Consider the following 23,859-nt stretch of genomic DNA (forward strand, 5'->3'; position numbering starts at 1 on the left):
TTGAAACAAGGTATTGTTAGTATAGTGTTTATTCTCAAAGCCGAAAAAGATGTTTTAGTCATTAGAAGTCTATAAAATACACATTTTTTGATGAGCTGGGAACCGGAAGTTTTGATCTAAGGGCCAGATCCTAGAACTGAAGTATACTGAGTTTTCATCCAATTAGTACGCTATTTCTTGGAACTTTTTTAAAAATATGGACCTTTGCTGGGGGGTGTGGGTGGCTTTGAGATTTGTTTGGGTGGTATGAGGTTTAAAGTGTTTATGTATGGGTCAGATCTAAAGTGAGTCTACCAGTCTAACATTGATGTTATTAAGGATCGAAGTGTCCACAGGTTAGAGAAGCCTTTAATCATATTATGAAGTTTAAGGTAGTGATCTTTATCTATTTGCAACTGGCTGATATTACAAAACTGTTTTATGTATTAGAAGCTTCTTTTGAAGAGATTTTGGTGTCTGATTTTCCCTAGTTGGATGAAAATCCTAATACACATTGTATAGCTGCATATATATTTATTTTGATTTATTATAGATCTTTAGTTGAATGAGACATTCTTGGCATTAATCCCAAAAATATGTAAATCTCTGCATGTTCAAACTCAACTGGATAGTGGAAAGTAGAAATGTAAGACTTCTTAACTCCTTCCATGCTCATGACGAGCTCAGCTCGTCATGAGGCACACTGGAGCTGTGCTAATGACGAGCTGACCTTGTCATGAACAATGGGATTATCAATCAATCAGCACAGGAGGGGAAAAGTCATAGCAGCCAAGGTGTTAAAAAGCCCTGAGGTGCTCACAATGGTACTGTAAGCTTTTCACAAATGTCTTACATGTGCAGAGCTTGTGTGCCGTGGAAAGTCTGCCTGGGGGAGTTAGTACATTTGGAAAATATCACTAAAAAGTTGATTTATTTTTTTCTTCTAATGGAAAACTTTCTTTAAATAAAGTCTTCCCACCACCCATATGTTGTGCAAAAATTAAGGAGTTCCATGCAGTTTTCCCACTTCCTACTCCACTTAAACCCTTGACTATCTTAATTGAACGTTTAGATTAAAACTGTGGCAACGGGAAAGTGGATATTTACCTCAATTTCATTGACCACGCCTTTGAAAATACTCTGGTTGTCATTGAATACTGCAGAAAAATCAGCAAACTTGGTGCAACTTATGTGCTCATAACTAGCATTGCGGCACATAGACTATTTCTTTAAGGATAGTACTAGATGTTGTGCCGAATGTTTAACTTTTTCTGTGTGTCTTAAATTCAGAAACCGTTTGAATTCAGGCCATGTGTATATGGATCAATAATTATGGGGCTGTTTCACAAAACAAGAGGTGAAGAATGACATGATTTACTAATAGCACTTCAGTATTGCAATTCACACCACGAAAATATTGAATTACTAGTAAACCACACTGCAGTATTGGTATATGGCATCTTGTCTGCTCAGAGGGATGGGAAGCAGTTCCACAGTGGGAATGCCTTGCAAAAAGGATGAGCACCCACAAACCTTTGAGTTTGTGGGTATCCACAAATGTTTCAATGTCCATTCCAACCCTAAAAACTGAGATATTTCCTCCTGACAATATCAGATGCAAATCTGTATCCACATTGGAAATGGAGAACCACCCACAAAACTGGTGGGGGTATTCAGCGAAGGGCTTCCCCACAGGAAAGAAATGTTTTCCTTGTGACTATAAAAATATTAGCACCGGCAGATTAATGTTTGCTGAACATTTTCACATACAGAACTTACATTTCCAAGTGTAAATGCTTACTCCTGGGACTACTCCTTGACTCTTTGAAGTAGATTTTGACTTTTTTGGAAATTTACGAAACATAAGTGTGACCCTAATATGGAAGAAATATGTTTTACTGTCATCTGATGGATATAAAAATATTGAAATATAATAACCATACATTTGTAACTGTCTCAATTCGAAATCACTTACAAAAAAGATTGAAACCGGTCCAGAGACACTGGTCCGGTGTGAGTCAGGGGCAGAGGTATAGGATATTTGACACATGAGGCAGGTTTGTGGAAGAAGGGCAGGAGGACCAGGGCAAGGAGCACATCTGGAATACAGAGATGGGATAAGAGACGGCTCACAGTGCCTTTCACCCAACACCATGATTTGAGGTTCACCGGTGGGTGGTGCAGGACCTGGAAGAGCCCACATTGGTGTGGGTCACTGAAAGAAGGCTTGCACTGGCCAAGGACGAGAGCAGGGTGACATTTTAGAAGGTGGCAATACACTGGTGCACTGTTAGAATGTCGGCGGGGGGAGCAGCAAAGTACAAAGGAAAACCAGATACCAAGGGTGTCCTGTGTTAAACAATAAAAATAAAATAACTTGGCCACTGTCATTTCTGTAAATATGTGTGAGCCTACTGGGTTTGAATCAGTTGAAAATTGGGATATTTGACACACATCCAGAAACACTACTGAAGCTAGCATTTATTAAATTACTACTTTTCAGAGCCTGATATATTAGGGTGCTGATTAAACAGATAAGTGAAAGGAACACAAGTCATTATAGAAAGCAGTACTAATATCATTAGCTTTAATTAGATGTTAGCACAAGGAGCCCACGCCGAGGGATTAGATGCAGTCAGCAGCTGCACTCTACACGGAGATCAGATTACTGATGAATTTAAGATAGAGAGGCACAAGTGGGGTTTCTATTTAGGGGTCTGGTTTGGTTGCTACAATGGAAATCAAGCAGTGAATTAGGAATCTGAAATTTCAGCTTGGATACTGTTTTGATCCCTAAAAAAGCCCGAGGAGTGTTCATCTTGGATTAGAACATTGCACACAAGTTGTTAGCATTAAAAACAAAACATCTCTATTAGTTTTTTTTTTATTTATTTTTTTTACAACAGTTGCGTTTCCTTGTTTGACTTTGAATGAATATTGGGAAGGAGTCGAGGGGTTTGTTTCCTTTCCTGATCTCATGTTACAACTGAGGGAGTGCATAGTTTGACCCCATAGATATTCATGTTACATGATACCGGCCACCCACAATATTCTCCTTCATCGTGCTGCCGGAATTCAGAATTCAAGACAGTCAATGTTTTTAAATAGAATTGTTCATAAATATAAATATTTTCACGCGCTACTGTACTATTGGTGGAAGCATTGAAGGACCACAAGACTTGAACTGCGGTGCCTCAAAGGGCTGGTGTTCTCACTAAATTAATTTTTGAATCCAACTACACTATTGGACAAGATACACAAGATCATTAGGGAGGGAATATCTAGGGAGGCTATGGGGGGAAAACGCAGATGGCTCCTTTGTTTACAATTCCTGTGGCGTTGAAGGGTCCATTATAGTGCAAAGAAAACATTTTATCGTAGAAATAGGTCAGAACTCTAATTAGATTGTGAACAATCATAACATTGAGACTTAATAAACATCCATGTGACAATTTAGTTTAAATTGCAGCTGCCCCTTGAACACTCTTCTGCCTACATTGGGGGAGGGTGATGAAAAGAGCATTGGGCCACATGTGCGACCATTTCATTTTGCAAGTCCTAATTGCGATTTTAGCGCAGTTCCAAAAATCAATATAGCAGTTCATGCACCTAACTTTGTCAGAACATACTTGGATTAAGAAAATTCTGTCTTGTCCACATGTGCAAAGATTTCTGAATGTATGTCTGCTTCACCATAGAATGGAGAAGTGGAGTTGAGAGACAAATATAACTGCCACTGCTTCAACAAAGTGGTGTCATCATTTACCTTTACAGACAAATAATACATCTGTACTGGTCACTCTTGGTAAGCAGAGGATCTCAGCCAAGCAGTGTTATATTACCATACTTATCGCAGTATCAGCTCACATGCACTCTCCACTGGGCCCCTCAACACAATCCACACCACAGGGTTGGGTGCATCTTATGTTCACTGTTTGATGCCAATAACACGTTTTGCAGAATGGAAGAATGCACACATTATAGCCACAATGGTCTATTTTTATTATCCATAAAGATTTTCCATTCATGTTTTTGAACAGGACACATTATTCAGTGGTGTGACCATTTAAACTAGTGCCCTTCTCTTGCTCATTAAGTTTATTTTCTGCCATGGTGCTGAACGACACAATTTTCCAATCGGGCCTAGGTGCAGTACTTGTGGGTGGAGGTTTGTGCTTGGGGAACCCTGCAAAAATTGGATGTATGCCACTACAACGCGGGCTATTACCACGCGTGCCATTACTACGCTGTTTTTACAACGCAAGTCGTTACAACGACTTGGGCTGGATAGTGGAATAGTTTAATTTTCTATTCCAACTCCAGCCCACGTTGACAGTAGGGAAGGTGTTGGAATAGAAAATTAAACTATTCCTTTGCCAACAGCGCCCTCCAGCGCAAGTCGTTGAAACGACTTGCGTTGTAAAAGCAGCGTAGTAATGGCAGCGCATGGTAATGCCCGCGTTGTAAAGGCTGTTCCCTGCAAAAATTAAGGTCCCACTATATGAATATTGATCATGCCCAGTCTACGCTAATGTCACCTGGCGGTGGAAGGATAAACTAGTTGCACTATATTGTGAATGAATAGAGCACAGTGAGCTAGCAGTAGATCCTTGAAGAAAGTTACATTATTGGGACTATGCTAGAAAGATTTCATTGAGAACAGCAAGAACAAACCTTATGGAAATAAGCAAGCATGCCTCTGCTTGACTGTGTGCTGCAAAAATAATAAACCGTGAAATATGCAGAGGCAAACTTTAATTTAAAAAAACATGGCTACCAGGCCCAAATTGAGACCTAATTAGTAGGAATCAGGAAGGCAATCTTCTACATGTCATTGGAAATTAGCTTCAATTGCAATAGCTATAGCTTAGTGTATTTATGTAAAATCGAGGGTAGAACCACATTCTGCACACTGTTGAAAATGCACAAAAACATAAAAGCTCAAAAAGCTTTTACTGTGGGCACTGGCACTCTTTTTTGGGGGAACAGGAATGTATTTATCCTCATCGGACTTTGACTCAAAGCAAAAGACAGAGAAGCAAAAGAGGGAGGGGGAATTAGTCAGGCAAAGATAGCAAAACAGTGACAAAGAGAGAAAGACCGGGTGAAAAAGAACCTCTAAGAGTGATATAAGGATACAGGAAGCATAGACTGGTGCAAGAAAGGGGCATGAGGTGGAAGCAAGTCCCTTTGAGGACCTGCGGGCTGCGCATGACGTACCTGGGGGTCACTTCCTGAAACATAGGGCCCTGACGCGCAGGATTAGGATGCATTGGAAGGGCCGGGGCGCGGAACCACGAGCGCTAGCAGGATGTAGGTATGTTGTGCTGTCAGCAGGAAGAATTAAGAAGGTGTCCTGCCTCTATAAGGCGATACAGGTAGAAATGCAAAAGCCGGTAGAGCGCTTGCAATTACAGTGGGAAAAAGACTTGGGTAAACAGATACCAGAGGGGGAGTGGTATAAAATCTTACAGCGTACCCCGAAAGTGTCTAGGAATGTGCCCTTTAAATTAATCAATTACTACGTGCTGCACAGAGCATATCTAACACTGGCCCGCATTTAGGAGGCACTTTGGTGTGGAAACGGCCGCTTGCCCAAGATGTGGAGAAAGGGAGGCGCACATTCTCCAAATGTTCTGGAACTACCCGCTATTGCAAGCCTTTTGGGGGTTGGAATAAGGCAGGTGGTAGGAGACCTTGCAGATAAAGATCTTCCACATACCCCAGAACACTTTCTTTTGGGCTGGTTTCCCCATACAGCCAAAAATAAAGTGACAGGGAAGTTTCATGATCTTATATAAACAGAGGAGAGAGCAAGGGTGGTTCGACCTATAGGTCAAGTAGGAACTCCTGGTCCCCTTGGGTATATTAATTTAAACAAATGAAGGAGTAACCACTAAGGATACTAAATACCTGTATAATTATTACGGTATTATGGGTGCATGCCCTACGACCCAGTCTGGCACAATCCTTTGTCCTTTGAAGACCCCTCACTCACCAACCTAGTTGGTGATATGCTTCATCATCGGGGTCCCACCCGGACGGCCGAATGCCATCCAGGTGTGCTGCGACACCTGATTACAGTGGAGCGGGTTATTCGTTTTTATATGTGATAAAGGTAGAATAGTGTGTTTAAAAGTTGTCTCAACACTACCCACTCGAAGACTTTATTCTGGAGTGGTTGGACAACCAATAAAATTATATACAGTAGTATTTACATGGGGCACCTTTGCCTTATTATGTAGGCTGTGGTGTCGAAAGAGACGTGTTAAAAAGGAGGGAGGTCTACATGTTTCAACCTGCTGAAACACCTTTGTCAGAAATCACCTGTTTGTGATTTCACCTGCACTTTTAGGCGAGGACTGAATACACCTTAGCGTGTGTAGACCACCCAGCCTAAGTTACACTGGTCCTGACGAAAACCTCCATAATCACACGTAGGTTGAAACATGTAGACCTCCCTCCTTTTTAACACGTCTCTTTCGACACCACAGCCTACATAATAAGGCAAAGGTGCCCCATGTAAATACTACTGTATATAATTTTATTGGTTGTCCAACCACTCCAGAATAAAGTCTTCGAGTGGGTAGTGTTGAGACAACTTTTAAACACACTATTCTACCTTTATCACATATAAAAACGAATAACCCGCTCCACTGTAATCAGGTGTCGCAGCACACCTGGATGGCATTCGGCCGTCCGGGTGCGACCCCGATGATGAAGCATGTCACCAACTAGGTTGGTGAGTAAAGTAAAGTCCACATTTGTAAAGCGCACAATCACCCGTAAGGGTCTCTAGGCGCTGGGGGCCGTCGGGAAGATTAAGCGAGCTATTGCCCAGAGTCACATGGTGCTGGGCTAACCTGCCGCCAGAGCAGGGGATCGAACCGTGATCCCCAGATTCCAGCGTCAGTCGCCCTGGCCGCGGCGCCACACCTCTCCCTGAGTGGGGGTCTTCAAAGGACAAAGGATTGTCCCAGACTGGGTCGCAGGGCATGCACCCATAATACCGTAATAATTATACAGGTATTTAGTATCCTTAGTGGTTACTCCTTCATTTGTTTAAATTAAGTTTCATGATCTTGCTATGTCTTGGCAAGAGAGAGATAGCCAGTCATTGGAAAGGGCCAGGAGGGCCGCGGATCACCACATGGAGAAGTCAGCTCTGAAGGTGGGCGGGAGCAGAAGACAGGCTACTGCTCAGAGAGGCCAGCTGGGGAATAGGCAAGTTGAGGAGGGCCAGAGCTTGGGAAAGCTTAGTGTGTGAACTGCTGGCGAATGGACAAGACAGCCCTAGTAGAGCGGCCACCCCAAGGGTGGCAGAGCCCGAGCAAGACGATAGACTAGAGGGACAACCAGCCTAAGGTTGTCAGGAGGTGTAGCACTCTAATGCACGGGCTCAGGGAGACGGAAGCCCGAGAACCCGGTAGTATGTAGACATTCTCTCCTGTTTAATAAAGCGCAACTCAAGAGGGGAGGGGGTTTCGTTTTGATTTAATGGGATTGTTGATGAAATGAACCAGCGATTGTCAAAGGCATGTTATGCTAGATCCGGTTCTTTGATCGAACGTGTATGTCGATATTTTTTAAATGCCAATAAAATATGGTTATAAAAAATAAAGAAATGAGGTGGAAGCAAGACGAGATAGCCTTAATATTAGCCATATTACTTTCCATGCAACGTTTCGCAGCCAAATGGCTAAAAGGAAGTAACTGATCCTTTAAAGATTTATAGGAGGGCCATCCTTGGGACCCCAAACGCTTTGCTACAAAATCTCCTTTAGGAAAGAAATCTGATCAATATTGTAGTCATAAAAATTGGAGGAGTGTGGCTCTTCAATAGGAAGATGAAACCAATACAGATTATAATTTTACTCCCTGGCACAAAATAAATGTAATTTAAAAGAGACTTTTCAGAGAAATCCTGGCATTTTAAATGAACACAAGTGAGCAATTCTGTGGAAGATTGTGATTCTCCAGGTGATATAATATTAAGTAAAGACTTTTTTTTTTTATTTTTTTTTTTTTAAAACCTTCATTATCAGAAAAGTCATACAAATACAGACCTACAACCCCCCAGGGCCGGTCAGTAATAATCCGCAACACAGTCGAAAACAGTACAAGGCCCATCAACCCCTGGAATCAATCGCAATGTTACACGTCAATAAACAGGGCTGGCGGCTGTAGGGGGATAATAAAAAGGTTTCACATTTTATATTTTAAACAAAACAACACAGAAACAAAGTCAGAGGTAAGATTGTTGTCGAAGTGACCATTTCCACCAGCAGGGGGGGAAAGCCAGCCAATAAGGCTGGTCTAAAGAAGGATAAGTCTTAAGGGGGTGGAAAGAAGGGCCAAGAGTGGACAAGCAACAGTGTGGTATAGGAGAAGGATGCATGGAAAGCGAGGTCACGGAGACAGAGGGGTAACAACGGGATCTACGGAGGGGGGGTACAAATCTCTCCTCGATACGCATTCCACTGACCCCACACCTTACCCCATTTCCTAGGCCTACCCCGGGCAATATACACCGTTTTCTCCCTAAACATTCACCAATCCATGCATTCCATCCACGCCGATGCCGAGGGTGCCCTCTGGGACCCCCACAGTTGGGCTATGTCCCTTTTGGCGATCATGTTGCCTAGGGTGGCCCACCGAGTCTGCGCCACGCTATAATCATTGGGCTCCCAGACATTCAGAAGGCACCTCCTAGCCTCTGGCAGTAAAGACACACCCGTCACCTCTTCCATAATGTCATGTACACCTCTCCAATAAGACACCACATCCGGACACTCCCATATGATATGGAAAAAAGTAGCAAGCATACCACAGCCACGCCTGCACAACCCATCCAACGAATAACCCATCCTCATCAGGCGTGGACCCGTGACATAGACGCGGTGTAAAATCTTCAATTGCACTAGCCGTAGACGCACCGGAATCGCCACTTCCTTTGGAGACGACACCGCGGCCTGCCAGTCTTCGTCATCCAACTCAAGCCCATCCGCAGTCCAGGCATTACGGAGCTGTAAAAGGAGGTCAGAGCAGGCGTTAATAAGCTTCTTATATATAAGAGAGATGGTACTATCAGGGACATGCCCATCGAGCACCCTATCTTCCAGGGGGGAGGATTCCGGGACTACAGCACCAGCCGGAAACACCGAAGCAAATGCGTGGCGAATTTGAAGATAGCGGTAGTATTCCCTGTCACTCAGGCTGTATTCCCGCTGGAGTTCGGCAAAAGTCTTGATCCTGTCCTTGATCAGGAGGTCCCCTACTCGGCTAATACCTATAAGATCCCACTTGTCGAACCCCTTCGTCGCCCAGAGATTCCCCAGCCATTCAGCCGCTTAAAGCGGAGTTGCTCTTGTCAGCTTGTCTGTCCATCCCGTGGCAGCCGTCGCACTAGTCCAAACTCGCACAGCAACCGCAGTGGGACCAGAAAGTGACTTCCTAGCAGCTTTAGAATAAAGCGCTCTATTGTAGTCGCCACCCGGTAGCTGCCATTTGTCCATCTCGAACGCAGGGTTAGGGGTAGGACCATACATGGCATGGTTGATGGCACTCAACTGAGACGCCCAGTAATAGCGCCTGACGTCGGGCAGCGCTATACCGCCATCATACCAAGGTAGAGTCAGTTTCGAGAACGCGATGCGAGGCCGCCCGCCCCATACCAGTTGCCGTTGGAGGCCCTCAACCTCACGGAAATAACTAGCTGGGACCAGATCGAGCGTATTCTGAAGGGCATAAAGGAACCGGGGGAGAGACATCATCTTAAACAGGGCGGCTCTCCCCAACGGGGACAGCGGCAAGCCACACCAACCCGCGACGTCCGACCGCAGCCGACGAAGTGGCGGCAGTAAATTCCTCTCATACCGCACCTTAGAGTCCAAGGAGATATAAATCCCCAAATACTTAAAGCCGTCACGTACTACAGGTATCGGGCAGACACGGGGCAGCAAGGGCATTTCTCCAGTGAGCGGATAAATACAAGACTTGGTCCAATTGATGGACAAGCCAGAGTTTCTCCCGAAGGAGCGCAACACGTCAAATAACACTCCCAAGGATTTACGAGGGGAAGTCAAGTACAGCAAGATATCATCCGCATACAATGAAACACGATCTTCATATCCTGGGGACCAACTAATGCCCTTAAGCGACGGCTCCCATCGGAGCCACGCGGCAAGGGGTTCAAGAGCAAGTGCGAAGAGCAACGGTGACAACGGGCAGCCCTGCCGCGTGCCTCTGCCAAGAACGAAGGACTCCGAGGCCCTGCCGTTCACCACCACCTGAGCCAATGGTTGTTCGTAGAGGAGCTGAACCACCCGATAAAACGCGGGCCGAAACCGAACTTCGAGAGAGCCGCCCATAAATACGACCACTCTATTGTGTCAAAGGCCATCGAGGCGTCTAAAGAAACCAAGATGGCCGGCTCACGAAGTGACCCCGCCCGCGCCAGAACGCCATTAAGACGGCGAAGGTTGAGCGCAGTATTACGGTGGGGGATAAATCCGGACTGATCCGGATGTACTAAGTCACCAATCACTGTAACTAGACGGTTCGCCAATACTTTCGCCAGAACCTTAGGTTCAACATTCAGAAGCAAGATCGGTCTATACGACGAACACTGCTCACGGGGTTTCCCATCTTTATGAATTACCACAATGGACGCCAATCTCTGATCCCGGGGAAGGAGTCCGAGATCTCGCGATTCCAAGAACATGTGACGTAGATGCGGCGCCATCTTATCCGGGCACAACTTATACAGCTCTACCGGAATACCATTCGGGCCAGTGGCCTTGCCTGAACGAAGGGAACAGATAGCAAGCGCTATTTCGTCAGCGGAAAAATCCGCTTCCATAAGCTCACGGTCAGACTCCGAGAGGCTAGGCAGCGCGATATCTCTCAGTAGCAAATGTGAGTCCTCCTCCGGCCTGTCCGAGACCGGCGCATAAACCTTCTGGAAGTGCTGAGCAAAAGCCGCGACTATCCCAACAGCGTCCACAACCCGCGAGCCATCCACCCCTTCCACAGCAGGCACAACCCTATTCAAACACTCTCTCCTGTCCAACCAAGCAATCAGCTTCCCGGCCTTATCACCAACATCATACATTCTCCCCTGTTGCACACGATACATCATCCTGGCTGCATCTGTCACCAGAGCCCTGTATTCAGCCTGTTTAAGGGCCAAAACATGCAACTTCTCGGGTGTAACCCCGGATCCCAAGTCGTCCTCCAAAGCTGTGATATCATTCTCAAGGCAAACAACCTCCTCATGCTTACTTTTCTTCGCGCTAGCAATCAAGGAAAGGACCTGACCCCGAATCACGGTCTTATAGGCCTCCCAGAGGGAAACGGAAGAGGACACCGATCCCACGTTCTCATTAAAGTAGTGTTCCATGCATTGAACCACTGCAGCCCTAGTTTTGGGGTTGTGTAGGTGCCAGGGGTTGATCGGGGCAACACGGCCCTCCGCTCCCAAGGACAAATCAATCCCAAGCCAAAGTGGAGAGTGATCCGAGATCCCCCCTTGCCAAGTGACGCACTTCCGTTACGGAGACCATCTGCACCGCTGGCACTAGAATATAATCAAGCCTCGAAAGACTACCATGCGCTCCCGAGTGAAAGGTGTACTGTAACTGTCCAGGGTGCAGGTGCCTCCAGCTATCCACTAAACCCATCGCATCCAGAAAATCACCCAACCATGACTGCGATCTCAAAAGAGTTCTTGGGGGGTTACGATCATCATCACCACTAACCACTGAATTGAAGTCGCCACCCATTATCACCATGCCCTCGGGGAAGCTCAAGACCACCCCACCCAAATCAGAGAACGTAGTGGACTGTAGACCTGGTGGGACATAGACAGAGAGTATGGAAATAGTCTTCCCCTCCCATCGCCCCGTAATGGCCGCATATCGGCCACGATCGTCAAGCACGACGTCATCGATCTCCAAGGGGAGGGAGTTACGAACCAAAACGCCCACCCCCCTCGAACCTGTGGTGAAACCTGAGTGCGCCACCAGACGATACCCCCTCCTATTCAGCGCATGGCAAGTGTTCCCTATCAAATGAGTTTCTTGAAGCAACACAACATCAGGTGAAATACGTTTCAAGTACTGCAAAACTATCCCCCGCTTGATCCTATCACCCAGCCCGTTTACATTCCAACTCAACACCCTCAGCCCCCTACCCCCCATTGCAGAAATGTACCCAGCGTCCCCCCCGCATAAGGACAGTCACATCCAGCGAATCGCATCTTGAAATGAAACCTCGGAGTAAACAAAGAAACAAAAGACCCCCCCCCGCCCCCGAAAGAATACCCAACACACACCCCCCCACCCTGCACCCCTGCATCGATCCAAAGAACCACCCCAACTTGCAGTGTGCCTGTCGCCCCATTAAACTAATCTACGAAAAGAGAGAAGAACCCCTTAGAGGAGGAAGAAACCCGAACCCTCCCACCCCCGGGTAAACAATATACATGCGCTCAATAACAGTCAAACCGCTGCTGCAAGTACATATAGCCGGCCCTCCGGCGGGGACTCACTCCACCCGCTCCTCCAGGCCACCTTCAGCACCGCCGGAGTGTTCAGATCGATCGCGCCGTGTAGGCAGAGTATCAAGCCAGTCACTAGCAACCTCCGGGCGATCAAAAAAGAAAGTGCGCTCCTCATATTCGACCCTCAAGCGGGCCGGGAACAGCATAGCGTACTTTAGGCTCATATCTCGGAGGCGTCGTTTCACACCCGTGAAGTTCATGCGCTGTCTTAGGACTGACTGCGTGAAGTCCGGGTAAAAACTGATAGATGCATTCTCAAATTTCGTGGGCCCACCAGTGCGCGACGCCTGAAGAATAGCGTCTCTGTCTCGAAAGTTGAAGATCCTGGCTATAATGGGCCGTGGCGCCGCTCCAGATTTAGGCTTACCACCTGGGACTCTGTGGGCCCGCTCCACAGTGAAGAAGTTACTGAGGCCCTTAGGTGCCAAGTGGTTCGGAAGGAGGTCTTCAACCAAAAGATCCGTGGACACTGCTTCGGAACTTTCCGGAACACCAATGATGCGGACGTTGTTTCGCCTGGCCCGGCTCTCGTAATCATCCAGCCGACGAGCAAACAAGTCATTAAATTTCCGAAGATTGTGGACCTCAGTCTGAAGGTCCGAAACATCAGTAGTGAGACTTGCTGTTTTAATGTCCAGCGATTTTACCCGCTCATTAGTCTTTGCAAGATCCGTTCTGATGAGGTTAACCTCGATAGCCACAGTGTCTATCTTCGAGGCCAGTGTCTCGTACTGCTGGCCCATGGAGGTCTTTACACTGGCAATGGCGCCCATGACGTCTCGCAGCGTCAGGTCGTCTGTCGCAGGAAGGTCCTCTCCAGATTCACCCGGGGCTCTACCCAGCCCCCCAGGGGTGCCTTTCGGGCGGGCGAAGCGATCAATGGTATTAGACTGAGTAGAACCCCCTCGGTTCGTGACCCTGGTGGCCCGCTTCTCGCTCTCAGGTTTACCCGACATGGTGGCCAAGGAGTCTTGGCAGACCTCTGGAAGGGTACGGCGAAGGCAGCTCTCTAGAGATCCGACGTATACAGTCAAGAAATACGAGAGACGGGAGATGCGCTGGGGGCGGGCTGCAAGGTATGGGCCAGCAGTACTGGCAGGCAGGAAGCCACGGAGGACAGCGACCAAAAACGAAACCGAAAGTACCACGAGGGTTGCGATCAAGCCCCAGTGACCGTTGTTATTCAATTACCACTCGGGTAGTTCGGCAACTCAAGACCGTGGGCATCCGCCGGTGTAGGCCAGAAAGTTTGAGATGCAGCAAGTCCGGTGTCCGGCGGCCAAATCGAATTACGAAAGACAATTTCGTATCAGCAGGGCTTCCTTCAGTCGAACCCGTCGTCTAAATCAGGATATTGTACAGGATAGTCGCAGGAGGTGGAAGGGGTCTCGGGAGCCCTGTGCTCACGCGTCCATCTTGGATCCGCGCGAAGCTCCTCCTCCAAGTAAAGACTTTTGATCAGTTAATAACAGAAATTTACTCTATAAATGGTTGATGGTCCATACACATGTCAAAAATTCCTTCTCTAATACAGTATGCTTTTTTTCTGTTCCACTCAGTTTTGGCTTCGAAGAAATGTTTGAGCTGGGGCACTGACAATAGCTTCTTTAACAGAATTCAAATGTTTTTGTTAATAATCGTTTGACAAGAAATGTTGATTTTTGGGAAACAGTTCTCTTAATGGTTCAATTAATTCTGCAGTGTTTTCTACAAACTTACTATATTATTCACACAAACCCAAAAAAGCATAATCGTTTTTCCTTATCAGCCTGAACAGTGTTCCATTCAGAAATAATGCCTCATTTGACAAAGGAGTGTGTCACACAGTTAGCCTCCTTTTTAAACATAGTACATAGTACATTTTTCGTTATGAAGTGTTAGGCATCTCCCAAACAAACACACCCCTTTGAGAATCTCAAAACGATTGTCTTCATTTACTGTGAAGACTAAGATGTTAACTTAATAGATTGTCTCAGAAAAGTCCAAGTCGTTGAAAGTATGTAACTTGTCTCTCTGGAAAATGGATGAGACAGAAGATAATCCAAAAGGTATTCCCATGAAGTAAAATAACTTAAAGAATGTTATAAGAGTGGTGAGATGTTTGCATTCTTGTGCAAGGTGTACTTTATGATGAGCAGAATTCAAGTCCAATGTAAAAACAAATACAGCAACTCAGCCAATCATGGATATGGACTATAATACTATTGTTTAGTCTTGGGGCCCACCATACACACATTTTTCAATCACTTTTCTATGTGAGAGCAATTGGGGAAACCCTTTTAGCTGATATTTAGCAATTATATCCAACACGTCCTGCAACTCGTTTCTTACCATTCTAGGAACTCTTCTCAATATGTTTTTTGTGTGAATGGCATCAGACTTGAAAATAATTTCATGCTGAAATCTTTGCAGTTATACCCAAACCATTGGAAAATGCTTTGAGGAAGTATTTTACAATCATTTGGCTAAGATCAAAGTTTTAATTCAAAAGAACCTGTTCTGGTGATCATGGGGTTCAACTTTTACCTAACGTACACTGTTATCGCAATCTTAGCACACATATTCCCTTGTAAGCTGCATGTACTTTTATCCATGCAGAGCCTCATACACTCCAATCTCAAATGATTCCTTGAAGTTAATAAATTTGCATTCAAATGAAACAGCACACATATTAGTTTCTTGTACTTTCTTCACAATGCCATCCAATACTTTATCTAATATTGTTTCTTAATTATGGTTAAAGACAACCCTTAGTCTTCCATTACCGCCAAAGTTCTCTCATATGTATGAATGACGCCTATAAAGGGACCTGAGCCATCATAGTCCGGTGCACTGTTTTCACTCCTAACACCCAAAGTCATGTATTTTAATTTGGGACATTCACTGCTTAAATCCGTACTCTTGACTATTTTGGGCTACTCTTCCTCTGTTAATTTCTTTATGAACTCTGCGAAAGTGCTCTTTTCTACCGCAACTCTTACAATTCTTTCAAATGCCCTATGGCAACCATTGAATGAGGCAATATAATTGCCATAATAATATGACCTGTTATCTTCACCATTTCTTTACTTCTCAATCAATACATTTAGCTAAATTGCCTCCCACCACACAAATGACATGATGTCTCTTATTTGTCCTCATTTTCTCCCTTTACCCACTTTATACACTGACTGCTCAATAGGAATATGATGATTTCCTTTATACTAGTGAGACATCCGTAGTGGAGCGCATTGCATGTTGAATTTAGAGAATACACAGACATTATTTAATATTATAAGCATAAAATTAATAATATAAATTTGATGGAATATCCCAAATGTTAAACAATACAATATTAACGAATCATGAAGATGTATCAATATCCCTACAATACCAGTTAACCAAAACTTAGATAAGATGTGTATAAACTAACAATATAATTAAGAAATATACCATATTGTTCTTCATACATACATGAACATCTCCGAGATATGATGTGCCAAAACGTATGCTCTTAATGATGGCATCTGTAAAAATATCTACTTACTGTAAAACTCATCGCAACAGTTACAGCAAATAAACGCCTTGAACCTTGTAAGACTAAATTTTAATGAAGCACTATGACCTGAATATGTATGTTTAATGCATCTTTTGTGAGTGCGATGTTTTTTGTAGCCCTTGTCTAATTTAATGCGATTTTCTTCTAAATGACCATTTACAGCCCGTTCCACACAATGGATACTGTCACCATGCGGGGAGGAGATACGTGTTTACTGTAAAAATCTGTATTAATACCATAGTGCTTGATTAAAACAATTAAATAATCTCCTTGTTTTCTGCATAGATCGATCAGATGGACCTAATTCCAGAGTGTGGCATCCTTTCTGAGCTCAGAGAGGGTAACCCTGACCTGGAAGATGACGAGGAGGATCTTGTGTTTGCACTGATGGACTATTCTCAACATTCCACCTCAGAAGGCACAGACCATGGACCACAGCTCCAGACTGCCGAGCTCCTGCAGCACCAGAAACAGGTGAGAAGAGGGGCATGCTGCAAAGAACAAGAGATGGATACACCAGAGGGTTTTTTAGGGTTTGTATAGAAAATAGCAATTTGAAAGTACATCATGAGTTGTAAAGTGCTTAGCCAGTCACCTTTATTTTAGTTTCCATCTGGGTGTTCCCCCCCAGGGCAATGTTAGAAATATGTGAACATGTTATAATTAGAAAACTGCTTGTTCTCAAGCTACGTGTCACGTATGAGACCCAACAACTCATGGAATTCAGCGGTTTAATCCATAGAAGAAAGCATGTTTTCACACTCTCTATTTATAGCATGTTAGCGCCTCTTTCTAGCTTAACACATTTCTTGCAATGGGCTTAGTGCAATTTCCAATTTCTTTTATTCCACCAGAACTGCAACGTGATTGAGGAAGTGCAGATACTTTTCTGGATTGATCTCCAAGGCACACCTTTTAGTAGTTTAGATCGTTAATTAAAAAGTACAACACGTGTCCTCTGTCTTTTTTCAGCAGCACTCAGAGGTATCCAATAGGCTACAACCTCACTGATGCATATAATCTCTTCACAATTAAGAGTAGAGAGCTGGAGAGAACATCAAGTGGTTAGAGACAGTGTAAGGACATCTTATTTTCGTTGGGGATATAATGGTACATGAAGTGCCATGTGGGCGTCTCCTAGCAAGAAGTGCAGAGAGATAGCACAGTCTCACTAGAGGAATGAGGGCTCCCCAATTCAAACAGATGTGGCACAGACTTCCCTCTGTATCTCCTTACACTATGGGCTTGTTTGCTTCTGTACATGTGTGCAGTGGTTCACTGACCCTTGACCACCATCCTTAGTGGATGTCTCCATTTTGTGTGAGTGCAGTCCCACTGACAGGCCTGAGAGGACTCCAATCATACACTATTGTACCTCTGTGATGAACTGCCCCATAGCATCAGACCTGGACCATGCACACCCTTGAACACACCAGCTCAATCGTGCACAATGAAGGTATGTTCTGGCATGAAATTGAAGAATTGCAGACTGGTTAGAGTTAGACCCGATCGGAATTTTTCTACATACTGAAGAATATGCTCCTTACTTACTAAAATACTAGTGTAATTAAAGATTAGATTACCAAAGAGGACTGTGAAATAATGTGTTGTGTTGCTGAGCTATTTATTTACTTCAAATCCTAATTAAGGCTCGATTAAAAAAAGGTGTGTGCGAGGTCTTATTTATCTGGACCCTTTCATTTTTGTAAAGCACATATGTACTAGTCATGCTGGAAATGTGGTCTGTATGGGGGCGAATGGTATATATTCATTTTAGGAAAAATCTGCTGTTTTTTTCTTAAAGCAATCTGCACACTAATAAATTCACGTTGCATGCATGACATTCAGATCACCCCTTCTACACGTGTGTTGCACCTGTCTCAGACCTCCCTCATATTGTGCTCCTCTGCAAAAGCACCAGCATGCTGCTGCATTCAGGAGACACTCTAGGCTCCCGCATTCCATCTTCCAGCAGTGCTCTTTCCCCACCCTTTTCTTCACTTCTCCCTGGACTCTTACATTCCTTGAGCTCAGAAAGAGTTTAACAAGAGAGCAGGCTTAACTGTTCATGGCTGCCAGAGATATTACATCAGGGGCAGAGCCCAGCTGTGAATTGCATCATGGTTGCAGCTGACTCAATTTCCAAACCTCACTGTTCCACAAAGAAAGATTCTGAAGGGGAAAAAAAACATATCAGCTACAATGTGAAGGTATGCTGATCGCCTTTTTTTAAAACAAGAAAAAAAATATCTAATTTCCCCCAACTCAAATATAATGAAGAATAATAAAGAAATATTAGCAAGGCCGAGGTGTGAGCATTCATTGAGCTCTTATTCCAGTAACATTTCTTTTTACTTTAAAAAGGCATGCCTCATCTAAGTATGACATCACTCTGTGCATCCCTAATTTAAAGCAGGGCTTCAGTCTATAGAACCCTCTTCTGGTGCACAAAACAGGAGAACCCAAGAAGAGCCTAAATGTCATTAGAGATTGAGTACTGGGAACAGTTTGTCTACTTGCTGGTCCTCAGGAGACCAAGCCTTTTTCCTGTCTGCACTTAGAATGGCCACAAAGTGGGATTTTCTTTAGAGCCAAAAATGCACTCAGTCAGTCCTGGTTGTTCATAGGATGAGCAGAAAGAGTGATGTAAACTGAAAGGGCTTCTTTACTGCAAAATGTTCTTAAAGGAGCCATCCACAGGAAAGTGCTCCTTCTACCAAATTCAGAATTCAAGTAAAAAGGATTATAGTATGTCCACTTGATGATTACGTTTTGGGGGTTTAAGCCCTACAATTCTCTGGATGGGCCTTTTAAACCTCACATCAAATGAAAAGTCTTGTTTAAAGGCACTTTCACTGATTTTCACCCCGTCTCAAGAGATGGTAAGGAGAAGAAATTGAAACAAAATGCCCAGAGAAGAAAAGAGAAGCCATGAGAATTATGGCTAGGGCACCCCTCCACCCACAATATCACTACAAACCACACCAGAATGAGGTGTGTCTGCTCTGACACCATTTTGTCCACCATCAACACCGCTGTACTGGAGGGACAGTAGATGCTGGAAACGAAATCTAACTTCTTATGATAATTTGATCTGGGTGAGGATTCGCTCTAGCTCCAATTTACCAATAAACGAAATTCTTCAGCAACTTTTTCTTGAATGGGATGCATGTTGAATTGACAGGATATTCAGACACAGATGATATAGTACAAGGTGTGTCTATATGGGCTGTCTGCTGAACCATGGGCAGTTCTGTAAACCTCGCCATCTGGTTCGTAATCTACTAATTTCTATGAGTTATGTCTCCATCCTATCAGTTGTCTATCTTATGTTAGAGTAACCACCCCAACCTAATTGTTATATAGCTGTTATTACACCATCTTCTCCAGTAAACCAGTTCTTTGCCCTTTCTTGCTATTTTGTAAGCTTTTCATACTACCTGAAGATATCACAGAGGATGGGTAAATGCATATGTGGGTACTAAACCCGATCATCGCCTAAATTCAAACATCCATAATTATGCAGCAAAGACGACTAGTTGTGGCTTCTTACAGTGAATAAATCTTTTTTTAATCGTGTGCTATGCCGCATGTAACCCAGCAAACAAATATTGTTTTCTCTAGTGGTAGAATATACAGCAATAAATAAACTACCAAAATAACGCAGGTAAGGTATAAAATAGGCACTACCCAGTAAGGAAAAATTCCAAAGTAATTAAAACAATCCAAGTCGGTACACAGTTAAAATAATGTAAATGGGGCATAAATAAGTCACCACTACAATAAACCAAATGGAACAAGAGGCTCTGGTGGTGTGGGAAGGGACGGAGGAAATCCCAAATAGGCAAACATAATCCCAATATAGAGCTGCCACTTTCACGTGCTGTAAGTAAGATATTAACTGTACCCTACTCCTGGAGTTCCTGGGCAATAAGTACATTTGATAGCTGGTCTCAATGACTTCATTTCCCATCAAAGTGTCAGGGGGACTTGGCACACAAAACTGAGTGGAGTAAACCCCAGTGTGAACTCCTCTGCAATGCGCTCTAGCTTGGTACTGTTGAGCTAATGCATTCTTTGCAATCCCGTTCTATAGATACTTGATGGTTTTGCAACATAATATGCAGTATTGGTCTCTGTGTGTCAGTGGCCCTGTGCTGATGGGTGAGCATCTGTGCCTTTTTTACACTAGGAGCTCTATTACGAGTCTGCTGGTCCACAGACCGCCAGACTCGTGGGTGGCACGGTGGTGGTCTTCCGACCGCCGTATTACAAGTAGGGTGGTCAGACTTGCTGCAGCTGCCAGGGAACAACCGTTCCCTGGCTGTGTTGTGACGTCAGGAGGCCGCAATATGCTTGGTGGTACCGCCGCAGTCCTGCCAAGCATATTGCGAGTTTCCTCTCTGCCACGGTTTTGAAAACCGTTATGGAGAGGAAACAAAGGGGGCACTACAGGGCCCTCTTGTGCCTCTGTACCCTGAGGCAAAAGCTTGGGGAGTACAGCCTGTGCCCTCCTGTGTGCATACACCACAGGTCCTGCACGGCATGGATTTTATTGTCTTTGGCGTTCCCATAGTGGTGCCCATTTTTAGGGCACTGCCACGGGAATGTAAAAAGAAGCTCGCCAGACACAAGAAATACTCTCAATCAGGCAGACAGCCCGACCACAGGTTTAGCTGTGCGATGGCAGGGGGAATCTGTCCCACACAGTCAAACCTGTAATCTGGCCCTTGATGTTAAAGTTGCAGAGTTCAGATCCTAAACTCTAAATATATAATATATGTTGATTGACTTTCGTAGCTAAAGAAGAAATGTACAGGGTCACTTGATAAATGCTGATTTTGGCACAACATAAACTGTTGCCAGTTTCTGCGACTGCAGGTCAGGTTCTCCCTGTATTTTAATTTCTACATTTTGTCCGAGGGCTAATTCTAATGGCATCCCTCTTTTCTCCTGACAACCGCACAAGCAATTGTCTCTATCCATCTATGTCAAGTTACCAGCTCCAATTCATCTAGCTCAAGTTAACTGCTCCAGACGCTGAGAGTCTTGCATGGCCTGTGGGCAGGCACAGTCATTCTAAAAAGATGCAACATAGGACAAAGTGGTACCTCCCAGTTTGATTCACCTGTCTTTGCTTCAGTATAGAACTTGGAAGAGAAGGAGGCTGGGGGTGGAGGGACGGGTCAAATGTACGTACACAGAAGTTAATACAGTAATTAAACCGCATCTTCCAAAGGAGGTAGGAAACACCCTGAGGCAAGTTAAGGATCTAACAGACAAATGTTTTTCCCCAAATCAAAGTTATTATATTTTGACTTCTCACATACCTTACCTGCATGCCTCACTGTTGATACATTCCTGGAAAGACTTGCTTAACAATTAAATGTTTTAGACACAATTGATTTACAAAGCGCATTTGCAGCCTTCCTTTTGCTTTCATATATTCCACTGTGGTGTCTCAAAATTGGATAATGGTCTTCCACAAGATGAGTAAAAATAGATTGTTAAATTGTGTTTGCTGCTTGTGTTTCTGCAGCCCCGATAAAGGCTTGGACTATAGGTGACGTCTTTGAATCAAAGAAAAGTTTACACTGCTTTTTAGCCTTCTGAGTTTGATAAACTCAGTACCATAAATGTATGTAATTTTAGCATCTGTTCCCTCAATCACACTGGAGCACTCCCAAAGGGGCATGGGGGCGACTGTGACTGTTTCGAGCTCTTGATGAATACTGGGCAACTTTGGGGGTAGGGAGAGTAACAGGATCGCTCAGCCATTGAACACCCCAGGCCAAGACTGACTATCTCCCTGGTGACATATTTTCTAGAAAGGGAGACACCGACGGGGATATCTGAGAAAGGAACGGAATCTAGAAAGAAATTAGATTTAAGTCCTTGTAGTGTATTGACCATGAAGAGGGAAGAACACAGCTGATGTACCGTTATCTGGTGTGACTGTTTATATTGTTTAAGTCACAGTTGTGCTCTTTCTTGCTGGAGCGCCATATATAAATGCATATATAAATGCATACTATTGATGCGATGTAATGCATGGAATGCTGGAAAATATCCGATAAACAGACTGTATAAAAAATATATTAGCATCTATAAATAACGCACCAAGAGGAAAATGAGTGTGTTGTATACATTATATAAATGCATCTCTTTCTTAAAGAGTTTTTCTTGGCCAAACTAGCACTTAAAGCTCTACCATGTCTAATGGTAGAAGCAGTGATTACATTTAGTCATCTGCATTGTCCACAAAGAATACAAGGTTAAACACCCAGTAAATTTGCAATCTTTATCCTCCTCCTATTCAACAACCATGAACCTTTGTCACTCAACTGCAAACTTTAGCGCTGAATGATCCTTCAAATGGGAGAAACACACTGGCAGATCTTTGCCATCCCCAGGATATGGAATGGTCTGAATCCAACTCTAAGAGCTAAACCAAACTATATGTGGTTCAGAAAACCTTCGAAAACAGAACTTTTCAAAAGTGCCTACAACTGGGCTGCCTGTGCACAAATGGGTCAGAACCAGTGATGGTTCCACTTAAGGAGCGTTAGGGTGGTGCCCCTCCACCAATGTGTGCCGTCAGATACTGTAGGTATACTGTTAAGTGCCATGACGAGTTTAGTTTGGTGAGGGACTGGACACAGTACTGTGTGTGCAGTATTGTAAGGGAAGGAGGCGTGGCCCTGTGACAGTGCACTATGTGATATTATCCATCCTGATGCCATGAAGTGGGCATTTCCAACTGCCCGTTACCATCTGTGCGGCTAGCCTGACCTGCGTACATTTGCCCTCTGACTGTGCTGTTTTAAAGTGCTGTGAAGACCGAGACCCAGTCCCCCTGGCCTGTGAGGGAGCGCTGGGTTGGCCCTCCCCGCCAATCCCAATGGAGACTTCAAGCTTTGTTGTTGAAATGCAGAACATGAAAACAGCGTTGAAGGGCTGAGGCGGGCACTATGACAGAAGCAAGCCCCCAAGGTCGTGAGTCCATGAATAATAGCACTTGGGTGGTGTGGGTAATAGTATAAAAAAAAATGACCAATCACCGAGCAGGTTTATTTATTTTAAAGTCGCATAGTGATTGGCTGTGTTTCTATTTTCTAACATAACCTGCCACAGCTCTTTGCCGCCTCCAAACAGGAGACACTATCTGTGCTACCCGCAAGGATTGAGGGCTCAAAGAAAAGGCAAATCGTCGTTTCCAAGAAAAGTACGCTAATTTTATGAGCCTATTGCTTCATCAATTTTTTACACCGCACCACTTTCATATTTTACGAGCCGCCACTGGTCACAACTTAAGAGCATTAGACAAAATTCTTCTTTGAGAATCAGATTCTTACAACCCCTACAGCCACCCACTTTCTATTCAAGACTTTTAGCGCTCTGAAGCAATGTAAATAGGACAAGCATTGTTCTTTAAAACGTCCTCATTAATAAATACACAATTTAAATGAGTTTTGTTATGAAAGGCACAACTGTCGCCATTACTTAATAAGGAATGTGTGGCATAACGTGCAGGGTCAGACAGGGACAGAAAATAGTTCTGGGCACCAAAATAAAATGATCCCCCCATTAACAAATCGAAAAGCTAAAACAGTGGCACACATTTGCGAAGCAGGACAGCTCTGAACTTGTAAATGCACACACACTGTTCAAGTGTTTAACAAGGTATAAAAGACTACATAGATTTGAGCTTGCCGCAAGCAATGTTTGTTTTAATATCAGGGAAATCAACAGTAAAAACCAGCCAAGTAGACCATAAAAC

The 23,859-nt window shown here is 44.3% G+C and overlaps 1 protein-coding gene across 5 annotated transcripts in view; it reads left to right on the top strand.

The window, feature by feature from the left end:
* The window catches only part of MTCL1 (microtubule crosslinking factor 1), a 552,568-nt gene that overhangs the window by 429,927 nt on the left and 98,782 nt on the right, over positions 1 to 23,859 (top strand). For all 5 annotated transcript variants that reach the window (XM_078688130.1, XM_078688129.1, XM_078688126.1 and 2 more), the window contains one exon: positions 16,365 to 16,553. In XM_078688130.1, coding sequence (XP_078544256.1) covers positions 16,365 to 16,553 — 189 coding nt within the window. The remainder of the gene's footprint in view (positions 1 to 16,364; positions 16,554 to 23,859) is intronic.

Source organism: Lissotriton helveticus, chromosome 4_1 (assembly GCF_964261635.1).
Source record: "Lissotriton helveticus chromosome 4_1, aLisHel1.1, whole genome shotgun sequence".
NCBI classification, from domain to species: Eukaryota; Metazoa; Chordata; class Amphibia; order Caudata; family Salamandridae; genus Lissotriton; species Lissotriton helveticus.